At 39.6% G+C, this 12,928-nt stretch overlaps 1 protein-coding gene across 1 annotated transcript in view; it reads left to right on the top strand.

Annotated features, from left to right (window-relative positions):
• Positions 1–12,446, top strand: part of FREM2 (FRAS1 related extracellular matrix 2) — a 165,836-nt gene extending 153,390 nt beyond the window's left edge. Inside the window, exons 19-24 of the mRNA XM_025462413.3 lie at positions 1,759–1,886; positions 1,987–2,121; positions 2,868–2,994; positions 3,780–3,967; positions 4,175–4,321; positions 5,865–12,446. Of these exons, the coding sequence (XP_025318198.3) occupies positions 1,759–1,886; positions 1,987–2,121; positions 2,868–2,994; positions 3,780–3,967; positions 4,175–4,321; positions 5,865–6,377 (1,238 nt within the window). The 3' untranslated portion in view covers positions 6,378–12,446. The remainder of the gene's footprint in view (positions 1–1,758; positions 1,887–1,986; positions 2,122–2,867; positions 2,995–3,779; positions 3,968–4,174; positions 4,322–5,864) is intronic.
• The last annotated feature ends 482 nt before the right edge of the window (positions 12,447–12,928 follow it).

Below are 12,928 nucleotides of genomic sequence, written 5' to 3'. Positions count from 1 at the left end.
CATGTGTGCGTGTTTCAACATGCCTCCCAGTGAGCTTTGAAACCCTTCATTTTGGGGTACTTGGGTGGCTCAGTGGTTGAGCATCTGCCTTTGGCTCAGGGCATGATCCCGGGGTCCTAGGATCAAGTCCCGCATCGGGCTCCCTGCATGGAGCCTGCTTCTCCCTCTGCCTGTGTCTCTGCCTTTCTCTCTGTGTCTCTTATGAATAAATAAATAAAATCTTAAGACAAAAAAAGAAACCTTTAATTTCAAATGAACTGTCAATGTGACTTCTCTACAGGAGGGCTTGATGATTGCTCAGCTACATTTCCGAAGCTACAAAACCATTGTCATCGATGTAGACTTTGAGAGAAAATACAAAATGATGAAAGCAAATTTAAAAGAAAACTCTACTGCATTTGGTTCAAGTGGAGTTTTCCTTGGATAAAGAGCATTAGCAACCATAATCTCCTCCTCTATTTCAATTTTATTGTATAAAAAGTTGAAGTTAGGTTATTTGTTCAGCAAGGACTTCTCTGTTCATAACTCTTTTCTAGACACTGTGAGAAACCTTTATAATAGAGCTGGAAGTGGCACTTCACTGCAACACTTAAATTTCAGACATGTGAACTAATTATCTTCAATAAAGATTGGCTATGTCATTTTACTAACTGTGGCACACTGAGCTTTGAATACCAGTAAGGAGGCAGCCACTAAAGTCCAATGTCCAGGCTTTTTTTGGACTATAAAGGACATTTCATTAGAAATATTTTATTTGACTCTCCATATCACCAACTTAGTTTTGCATATTTTGCCCGTTTGCCAACTATTGTCAGATGGACGGGGAAAAATAGTTCACTCACTGTCTTCTACGGCCTTCGTTTTTCTGATTCTGAGCTCCAAACAAAGGAGGGAATAGGGCTGAAAAATCAGAAGAGAAAGAGGTTTCGTTGTATTTTTCTGAAACTGAATGACAATACAGACTCAAGAATCATTTTGCTTTACTCTAATTGACAGCCTTGGAAAAGGATTTCTTGGTCTTTACAGGTCCCTCCCACATGCCTACCTTTCTGGCAAACTGAATCCTTATTTAGACACCGTTGCAGGCAATCTAATTAAAGTTAGATTCCACTCAGAAATTGGGTTTGCCCAGCTATGTGGAGGCTGAGAGATTAAAGCTCAACTCATAGCTCTGGCACACAATACATACATTCACATCAGCTTTTATGGCTCTGCTGTGCCTCCCTGGAAAGTAGCCCTGAACTCTTTGAGCATTTCTACACAATTCCCTTTTGACAGAATCATAGAGTGGATAAAGCCCTGAATTAGGAATCAGAAGGCACATATCCTATCCTAGCTGTGTGATCTTGGGAGAGTCACTATAATCAGCTTCAGTCCGTATTCTCTGGGAACAAAATGGGGATAATTACACCAACACTCTGTTTCTGAAGGCTTAGTATTAAGAATAAATGCAAACAGGATGCCTGGGTGGCTCAGTGGTTGAGTGCCTGCCTTCGGCCCAGGGAGTGATCCTAGAGACCTGGGATCGAGTCCCATGTCGGGCTCCCTGCATGGAGCCTGCTTCTCCCTCTGCCTGTGTCTCTGCCTCTCTGTGTGTGTGTCTCTCATGATTAAATAAATAAAATCTTTAAAAAAAAAAAAGAATAAATGCAAACGATATATGATAAGGTACTTGGAAAACTCTAAACTCTTATGCGCTCTTACAACCATTCTACCGTATTTATTTATTTTATACACCTTATTGTTGGCATTTTCTAGCATCCTTTACAAGCTCAATGATCATGTCAGCTGATCACCCGGGCCTGACCTTCTCCTTGCGCCTCATCAGGAGTGAACCAACCTATAACCAGCCAGTGCAGCAGTGGAGCTTTGTGTCTGACTTTGCAGTAAGTAACTCAGGCTCTTACTTAATTTTCCTTTTCTGTTGCCTTTGACCATACCTCAGATCCTTACATGAAAAATGAATGTTCTCCCTTCTCCTTGAAGGTACGTGACTATTCGGGGACCTACACCGTGAAACTGCTACCTTGCACTGCTCCATCGCATCAGGAGTACCACCTGCCAGTCACCTGCAGCCCCAGAGAGCCCATCACCTTTGACCTCGACATACGATTCCAGCAGGTGCGTCTCTTGGAGTTACCTTCCCGTGAAATCTTGCTTTAAGAGGTCGTGGCTTACTTTTATCAGTAAAAAAATAAATAAAATTCAGATAGTGACTTGACTTCTTGCATGCTGAGAAAAAAGAAAAGCAGATAGGAAGGAAGCAAGAGAAGAAGGAAGCAGGAAAGAACTGCCCTTTGTTGTTGGTCCAGGATATAAAATCCGTAGTTGAAGAGGACACAAGGGTTATTTTTTTTTCTCCCAAGATCTTGTCTCCTTCTGGAGTTTGCCACCTTGGAGATTTGAGGACTCTCCCCAGAGTTCTTCTGTACCTTCTTTGTCTTGTTCTTGATCTTCAAGGAAATAAATGTCCTGTCATTCATGCCATCTCAAAGTGCCTAATTGCCATTATGGATTAAAAGAAATGTGATGGCACTTTGTGTCCAAGGACTTATCTTAGGTGTTGGCTTTTGCCTGACCAGGACATGTACAAGTCCCTTACAAACCCCGTTAAACCAATGGAAAAGAACTGGAGTAATGCTGTTTAGTCGGAGTAAAAAAATTTCAACTCGCCAGTTTTACTTTCTCAAGAATTTCAAAGCCCATGTTACAATTCCCTACATTAGTTTTTTCTTTTTGAATGTGACAATTGCAGTGCAGTCTTCAGTGTTCTACATGTCATCGAATGTGTGTGTCTGTGAATAATGTCTGTGTGCACCCCCAGAACAATTGACAACATCTCAAAGGACTTTCACACTCGGTTTTAGGTCAGTGATCCAGTGGCGGCTGAGTTTAGCTTGAACACCCAAATGTACCTCCTGTCCAAGAAGAGTCTCTGGTTGTCTGACGGATCCATGGGATTTGGGCAAGAGAGTGATGTTGCCTTCACAGAAGGTATCCATTTCATAAATGCGACACCTGCTGTTTGCCACTGCATCTGTTGTTCTTTGCTTTATTGGGATCATGTTTGAGAGGGGAAATTATAACGTGATGGGATGGTTTTGTGAAGATAACTGGATCTTTACCACTTTGGCCAGGATAGCATAAGGCCACTGAAATTGGATATATGTGACTGGATGTTTTTTCTTCCGGGGAAGTTAATCTCTATTTCCCTTACTTAAGTGACTTTTGGAACAAATACTACAGATATTTGAGATTGTAAATGCCTCATGGGCAAGGGTTAGATCTGTCTGGTCCAGTGGCTCATTCCTGGCACCTAGCAAAACACCTAACACACATAGTAATAGCTGTGAAATACATGATTGACTACTAGGGAATTTCCATAAGCTCTCTTTCAAAATCAAATAAAGCCAACTCAGCTTTTTATCACTCTTTTCTTTTTTATAGACTTTATTAGTCTGCATTCTGCATAAATTATTTATTTATATGAAGCTGACTTTAACCACAGTACAATCATGAATATTAAATTATAGGCCAAGCCTTGAGATTATTTCCACTACTGACCGAGCATTCAAGGGTCAATAAATCTTCAGTCACTTGTGGCTGGTCCCCAAAGTGGTCTCAGAATCTGAGGCCTGGGAGTGAGTGAGATCCTAAAGGTCTTTCAACACTTGATGCCAGAGGAGGAAAAGAAGGGAGTGCTCTCTAGTGGCATTATTGTCACAAATTGTTTGCAGTGCCACGTGGACAGAAGTGACATTTTCACATCTCTGTTTCAGGTGATATAATCTATGGTCGTGTCATGGTAGATCCTGTCCAGAATCTGGGTGACTCCTTTTACTGCAGCATTGAGAAGGTGTTCTTGTGCACTGGAGCTGATGGCTATGTTCCCAAATATAATCCCACAAATGCAGAATATGGCTGCTTAGCCGACTCTCCTTCACTCTTATATAGATTTAAAATTGTGGTAAGTGCTTTGACCCAAACAATGAACAAGATAGATGCTCGAAGTTAAATGTGCGTCTGATACTCAAAAACAATAGCGTCTTTTCAAATGAAAGTAAATGGTGACATTTTAAGGTAATCTGTACTCGCACAAAACTAAAGAAAACATTCTGTACTTGCAAAAGTTGGTATGATCTACAGCACTCCTCATTTTCCTTATTCCTTTAAGGACAAAGCTCAACCAGAGACACAAGCCATCAGTTTTGGAAATGTCCTGTTTAATGCCAAACTAGCAATGGATGATCCTGAAGCTATTCTCTTAGTGAATCAGCCTGGATCTGATGGATTTAAAGTCGACTCCATGCCACTCTTTCAGGTGGGCCAGTAGTAAGCCACTTAAAACAGCTCTGTGAACACACGCAAATTACTTAATGTTGAGATGATCCAAGTGTCTTATACTAAATGGCAGTGATAGTAATATTGCATAAGTAACAGTAACATCGAATAAGATAATGTAGGTAAACCACACCCCATACCAGAGTAGGCGTGGGGTGAGCATTCTCTGAACTCTAGCTGTTATTATTTTCATTAGTGCATTATTTTAAGTCTATGTGTAGTGAAGACCCTTATTCAGCCCAGAATGTAAATCGAAGTCCGATGTTTGGAAATTCTGCTTTTCTTATTCCCAAAGGTTCCTTCCTGTTGACTTGTCATGATCATCTTAGAGTGATCTTGTATCAACTGCTGGATTCAGAAAAACCAGTGTGCACAACTCGTAAATCCCCACCCTCAAAAGTTTTATAAACTAAGAATATCCTAACCCAGCAATAGACAGTAGAAAGAGGCACAGGTGACCATAAGACTGAGCGGGCAAATGAGACAAATACATTCCGAGATGTGTTTGTGTTCCGGACAAACACATTGCGAGATGTGTTCCCATTGTGAATGGGGAAGCAAGTACACCTTTTAGGAAATTTACTGAAAATTGTCCAGGCAGGCGGATGGCTGCCAAACATGTTATCTTTATTCAAACTACAGAAAGAATCTTAAGGAAGTATATTTGTTATTTTGAATAACTTTTGAAAATTGTTTTCACTGTTAACTCTGAATGCATTAGACCCCTTCTAAATCCTGACGGCTTCAGAGAGCCATCAGACAATCCCTTCTTTTCACAGGCCCTGAAAAAGCAGAAAAACTGACCTCCTCTTATGTGTAAATATGCAGCCAGATGTACTGGGAGAGAGTCCATGGGTCAGGAGTTTTGAGTTCTAGTCCTTCCTCTGCCACTAACTTAGTTCACTTGATCTTAACCAAAAGGCCGAGAAGCGATACCACTAACTTAGTTGAGTGATATTGGCAAGTTAGTTAACTGCTAGACATTCTTATTTACCCATTTTTAGATTAATAAGTTAAGCCCTGTGATTGTTTGTTTGTTTATTTATTTATTTATTTATTTATTTATTTATTTATGATTTTGTTCATTTATTTATGAGAGACACAGAGAGAGAGGTAGTGACATAGACAGAGGGAGAAGCAGGCTCCCTGTGGGGAGCCCGTTGTGGGACTTGATCCCAGGACCCTAGGATCACAACCTGAGCTGAAGACAGACAACCACTGAGCCACTCAGGCACCCCAAACCGGGTGATATTTAAAGTTCTTTACAGTGCTGACATTCAATGGCTACAAGTCACAGATTTCAAGTATTTACTGGCACACACTTCCTCAAGAGCCACGTAAAATATTTCAGAGTGCTTTACACAAAGCCTTGCACATACTACACATGCAGAAACATTAAGTATATCAATTCTGTAGACTGAATAAATTATGTTATGGTCTCTGCCATTCGTTTCTCTTGCAGTAGTCATGAATGAGGTTGGCATGATACTTAATTTTCTAACAAATAGAGTTGTGTTTTCTAGGTCGCTCTGGGCCGAGAATGGTACATACACACGGTCTACACAGTAAGATCAAAAGACAACGCCAATCGAGGCATTGGCAAAAGAAGCACTGAGCACCAGCACCACTCCTTAGTGAGACCAGGGAAGCCCCAGGCAACTAGCAAGGGCCGGAAGAAGAGGGAGATCAGGAGCCCACCCCCACTGGCCTGGCAAATAGGTGCTGAGAACAACCGGGGAACAAACATCCAGCACATTGCCCTGGACCGCAGCAGCCGGAAGCTGATCCCCCAAGGCCGAGTTCCTCCTGACGGCGTCCTCCCCCGGGAGCTCAACCGTCCCAGCTCTGAGGTCAGCCTGGTCACAGTCGTTGGCGGCATCGCGGTGGGATTGCTAACCCTCTGCCTTGCTGCCATCACAGTGATGATGTGCAAGAGCAAGAAGGGCTCCAGGAGAAAGGATGCTCTAAAGTGCTCAGGCAGCAGCAAGCCCATGATGCCTCCGCAGAGCCACCACTGTGACAGCTCAGAGGTTTGATGACCACAGGTGGTACTCAGCCTCCTCCCCAAGTGCCTCAGAAAAACAGTAGAAACCCAAATGCTTCTGGAAACAGCAGAGAACTGGGGGCTTCCGTTTCAAAGCTACTCAGAAGACCTGACTGTACTGATGAATAACCTTGGATTTGAATTGTGTCTACTCTTTCATGCATCAAAGAAACAAATGCAGACCACAGACCACAGCTTTCCTCTGGCCCAGAAGGTGGCAGACCCAGGGACACAGAGCCATAGATGGACTGCCAGGAATGGACTTCTCATTTTAGACATTTTCTCTACACAGTGGAGACAAATCTACTCAAAGGTGCTGCAGACTCTCTCAGAAGTTTAAGATAAGTCTATTGTTGCTATATGAGTACGAATCTTAAAGGTGCAATTACCACATTGTTTATTCATTGTATAACAGTTTCTTCCTAGAAAGGTATTAATGAGTAGTCTGCAAGAATAATAAACACACCATTTATTAGGACAAGTTTTCTCATGGGCGAAAACAGCATAGAATTATGACCAGGGGTGGCTCAACCCATAATTCAGCTTTTATACTACGTGGAAGGGAATGGAAGGAAAGATAGAGGGGAAGTAACTCACTAGCTTGGATTTGAATTGTTTTTCATCCTTGTCAGAGCCTCCTTGTTTTATTTGCTTATTTAACTTTAAACCAAAGAATATGTTAAGGCTGGAAGAGATTGTCAAAGAAAGACTCTCCTGTAGTCAAGCTCTTGCATGATATAGTATACCTTATTGGTGCTCAACATTTGTGGGAAGTGAGAGGGTTGGTGGAGTTTTGATGATGAAGAAATGCTATAGACTTAGATTCACATTTATAAGACAATGTTCTCTAAGAACTGAGCCTAGATATTTGCAGTATTGAACCCATAAATGATAATGAGAAATCTCATTACGGGTGGTGGAGGGAGAAAGTGGTATTTATTAATATAATATGTTTGACCAAATGCCTCTTCTACATACTTTATTGAATAAAAGACATTCTGACAGATGATACATGAAGCTAACCCTCAGAGTGGTATAATCACACAACCATGTCCAGAACTTACATTGGCCACAGGACATTTTATTAACTTTCTAATCAACATCTGGTCTAAAAATGGGAATCTTTGCAACTGTCATTCCAGAGATGGCCTTGGAGATGCCATCTTCTTTGATCTGGGAGGAGAGCAGCATTCTCTGACATCTCCAGTTCAGTGAGCTGGTACTGCAAGGTCCCTCTCGGTATCTGGAAATATAATGTGTAACACTGCTTACGGTGTTAAAAACCAAGAAACATAGTGAGCTTGCTTGGCAAGGCTCCCATCGCCTTTCTGAAAAAAAAAAATGTACTCTCACCAAATGGCAAAAATTTCAGTTGGAAAGGGAAGGAAAATGTCAGCTGTCCAATGACCAATCTTCCAAAAGCTAGTAAATGTATTTCAAGCAAAAATAAAGTCAGGAGAAAAAGAACTGTACCTAGGGGCTAACCAATCCTCCAGTGTTGCCTAGAATCTCTTCACTTGCTTCCATAGCCTGGCCACACTGGACATCCTCGTGGGATGGATCTTATCTGGTGTCCGTGAGCCCCATCCATCTCTTTACTGAAAAAAGGAATCTACACTGGTGCTGAGAGACGGATGAGAAGTATCTAATACCTCTCTTCTTTTGGGCAGCTCTGCACTTCACATTCAAAGTCTTTCAAAGAATATGGTAGACTAGAGTCTCCTTCCATTGGGGATTTATAGATACCACCTATAACTCAAAAGTCCCCCAAAGGGACTGTATAGCCCAGGAGTTCATTTGTCGAATAAACATGAATGCTTCCATAATTATCCCCTTTTCTTTTGCTTTGCCTTCTGGTACATGCTTAGCTACTTTAGTCACCTCATAACTTGTATAGGAATGAGCATGAGTTAAACAGCTTCAAATAGCGTTCAAAAGCTTCGAAAAGCCTTTTCACGGCTTAGCACTGGGTTCAATTCACTAAGACTGGTAGAGCAAGTCCTCTCAGTCGACTTTGTGTTCCTTTAGTAGCTGGGAAGCAGTAGGCTGCTTCAGAGCCTGACTCTCGTGCAATCGTGAGCCGCTCTATCACTGAATATACTAATCACTGAAGCAACATCACCACAAGTCTGTTTTGAGCCTTTGGGCCACACTGGTTTGATATCAGATTTCACAATACAATTAGTTTTTCTAATGAGACTGCCATATATGAATTGGAGGGCTTACAAAATACAGGACCTGTCTATCTTTACTTAACAAAGAAAAGTTTCTTCCTCTCTGCCTATTCCTTCTCTTTCTCTCCTTTCTCTCTTCTTCCTTTCCTTCCTCCCCTTGAAAACAGTCTGTGGTCTGTGGGAAATAGGCAGATACAGCTTTCTTGAGTATAAAATGCTTAGATTTCGGCATCATTTTCTTTATATCTATTTACTTAATGTGTGATTTTATATACATTAATCATAAAAATACCGTTTCTAGTGGAAAAGAGAATCAGGCAAAAATGCTTTATTGTTCAATAAAACAGACCCTTTTTCCAGTATTTTGTTTTTAGAGAATTATGCTGGTATTATCAAAACAATTACATAAAATAACTTCCTATAGACAACAGGATGTAAGCTATAATCACTCCTTAGATACTCAGTAGCTTCTGACCTTAATTTAAACTATATAATTGAAATTGTACTGCATAGGAAACCCCAAGCACAAAAATATATATGAAGCCTTAGGAGCTCTCCTAGCACGTGAACTATAAGCTTTACAATACATCATTACGTTGTAATGATGGTTTTATTTATTACAATTCATTCTCTCTGTTAACACTTACTAAATGCTCACCTAGGATTAGCCACTTGGAGAGATTAAACAGAAGCCAAGATATCCTCCCTGGTCTTCTGGCAGGTTATAATCAAATGTAGTTCTTCCTTTAGACTACAGGAATCAAGATTTGCATTGCGTTTTCCCCTGGACCAAGAACAAGTGAGGCATGTTTGTGAACCACAACTTAAAAATCTCTCCAGAGCACCGACAGTGGAGTCTGCTGTTTTTCATCTAAAAGAACCCCAGATGCTATGGATCATTCTGATCATAGTTGTAATGCAAAATATTTCAGATCAATAACTTAATGGAATTGCCCTTCACAAATCTACACAGAGAGAATCCATTACAGGGATGTGGGTAGCCCTGCATATTCTTTTCCTCTTAATGGAGGACAGGCCCACTTTATTCCAAGAATAGGATATGGCACATCAATTCTTGTTCCCGTCCATTAACATCCCCAACGCCTCCTGAAGTGCATTCTCCCGCGAGCATCCACACTGTCAACTAGAATTCCTCTACCACGCTACTGCATAGCATTTGTTATATGAAGGACCAACTCTAGGCTCAATATGAAGGGATTTAGTTCTGTAAGCCTCAAACAACTTCTTTATTAAGTCATCATACCTCTAAGTCTTTTCCAGGGTACCAACCCCAGGGTCGACTTTAAAAATGGAAATAGACTTGTATGAAAATCACAGAGACTTTCCTCATACAAATCAGTGCTAAGGGTTAAAATAGTCCTAGATTGAGAAACAGTAAAGTAACAATAATAGCAGAATTGATGAGCAAAAATCTAATGACATTTAGATTTTTAAAGTTGGAAATGGGATTTCTGCTCCGATTTTGAAAATATTTATTTTTGACTTAGAGACCAAGTTAGTCCTTTAAAAGGAAAAAAGAAAAAAAATCTTTAAAGATCCAAGTGTTTTGCAAAATTGAAATTTACATAATGGTATTCATTTGAAAAACAAGGGAACTATGATTCTTTGAGACTCATTTCTTCTAGGCATGAAAGTAATAACAAAAGGAAGAAAACAGGTGTTTTTACTAACTGTAGGGCAAATGATGAATAGGACTTAAATGTTCAATCAGACCAACTCCCATGGCTTAGAAATGAGTACTTTGGCAGAGAACTATAAATACTACTATTATCTGGCGCGCGGTCGCACACGCACACACACACACACACACACACACACAGGCACATGTGTGTATAAAAACAACCAAAGATCTCATTTCTAGAAAAAGATGACCCTACATACAGGTTTAACTGAAAGGGTTCATATGGAGATTTTGAAGAAGGTCAACAGAGTGGTCATTTGTGTAAACACACTATCGTGGGATTTTTCTTTGACATTAGTTCAAAGATTACTACGTTTCTTTAATAAGAGTTTTCCTAGAATTGATTCCAGTGTTGCCTAGTAATGACATAAAAATTTTCAGAAAATATTATCCATAGGTTCAAAGTTTCCTTCACTATTTCTTCTTGTTGCCATATCCTTTGATGTTAAGAATGAAAGACTAAACTTTGATAGTTATTTTGATTTTAATAAGATTTTAAAATAGAAGTGCATGATATTTTTCTACAGTTTTCACTGGAAAGATCATACAGAAACCTTTTAAATAAAGAAAACTGGTTCTCTGTTGAACTAAAGTTGATGAAACAAACTATACTAATGTGAGCCTCCCTCCAATTTTAATTTTGTTGGGAAAACAGACCAGAATATTAAATTCACAGACTTTTAAACAATTTTGCTTTCTTTCCTATCTTTCAAGTACATGTTTTACCTTTTCCATTATATCTGTTTGTGTATGCTTCTTTTTTCAGTATTGTTTTATTAAAAACAACATCCAGAAGAAAAAAACAAAACCAAAACCAAACCCTGCTGTAGCTATGACATCTCTATTTTCCTTCCTTCCTTTCTTCCTTACTTGGTTCCTTTCTTTCATTGACTAGGTTTTTTTCTTCCTCTGAGATTTACATTCTTCCAGTAACGCTTCCCTTTTAGTTTTGAAACCATTGCCATTTCCACTATATAATTAGCATTCTTATTCATCTGAAAGCTAGTAAGTAAACCTAGCATTTGTGCAGTGTCCCTTCTTTATAAAATGTTAAGGCTTTTGGATGATAGAAAGAAGAGCTCCCTTCAAAAGATCAAAAGCATCATATTGAATAATGTAATGATGATCTGTGCTTTGATTTTCTCTCAGTAGTTTCAACACTGACATTTAAGACACACACACACACACACACACACAATCCCTTTAAGGGTTTAATTGAGTAAAAATAAAAGGCCAGAGATCACGTATATGAAGTTGTTTTGTATGATTGAATACTTTGTGATGAAATAAATGGCAAAACGAAAAAACTATTAAAATGTTAACAGCATTGAAGTGTTTTCAATTGTAATTATTAAATGCACAGTGTTCCTTTCACTATTAGCCAAATGTTGCCTACACTGATCACACGATTCCTTGAAAATTCTAAGTGAATTTCTACTACAGATATTTATTTTCCCAATGTTTGGATCGTCCCTTCACATAAAAATCATCAGTACTGTGACTTTGAAAAGAAGAAAGAAAAGAGAGAAATGTGGGTTTTTAAAAGCTAACATTAGTAATAAAGAGCGTTACAATACAAATCACTGAAAAATCTAGAAAAGCAATTACTGGTAAGAATAAAAAATCATTTCTGTAAGGCCCAAAATGGAGCACATTACAAAAAGACACATTACAAGGACAAAGCTGGGTCTCTTTCTGTGGTTTTAGGAATTCAAGTTTTTGGCAAGGTATTATTTAAGCCCATTTGTCTCTAAAAGAAAACTTCAGCCTGTACAAGGAGTTGTGTGTTTTATAATTGCATTAAGTGCCTGCTTCCTCCAAAAGCCCTCCAAAACACTCAGTAAATTTATATTTATCTAGCCACTGAGTGACATATCTGTGTGTGATGGAATTAGTTTCAGAGCTTAATAGCCTTCGTGATTTTCCCATGGGAATTCTGCAAAAACTAACAGGGTCTAGGTTTTTTTTTGTTGTTGTTGTTTATTTGCTAGGGTACTTCATTTTTGCTGGCTATTGAAGCTTATCCCTGAGAAGCCAATTATGCAAATAATTTGGAGGCATTCAGTCTTCCCTCCGTGTCTAAAATAATTCTTGCTACCACTTGTGTTTCCTAACTACAACTGTTTTCTCGAAATATATCACATGTTTAATATAAATAAAGCCCATGTAAATATAAATGTGTTAACATGGTCAAGGGATTGTGGTTCGTTCTGTAAATTTTGTTTACACTAAAATCCAAGAATTCGTGTAGTCTGCCATGCATGCCAGTTATTTCTGCTCTGGGTCTGAAGCCTAAAGCTCCTTCAGGCTTCCAGGATGGGACCTGTGCTCCCAGTGCCTCTCTGATGCTGGTGACCAAATATTGCCGCCCCTCATCAGGATCTACCTGCAGCATCTCAGTGCTTACTCACCAGTGGTAACAGGTGTAGACACAGCTGGAGGCCTGTCAGGGGCAAAGTATACTTAGAAGAAACTACATATTTGGGTGAGTAACTTTGTCCCGGGGAGCAGAGTGTCTAGGCCTTACTACAGGTATGAAACCCTGCCAGGCTGCACAAATGAGGAAGAATCAACTAATTAGATCCATTGCTGGGGGACTTACACAAAGGAGTTATCATTTGACTTCTTATATTGTCAGATTTTTAATAGGTGGCCACAACTATTTAA

Source organism: Canis lupus, chromosome 25 (assembly GCF_003254725.2).
Source record: "Canis lupus dingo isolate Sandy chromosome 25, ASM325472v2, whole genome shotgun sequence".
NCBI classification, from domain to species: Eukaryota; Metazoa; Chordata; class Mammalia; order Carnivora; family Canidae; genus Canis; species Canis lupus.
Note: the sequence above shows the minus strand (reverse complement) of the source record. Positions and strands in the feature narration are given on the sequence as shown.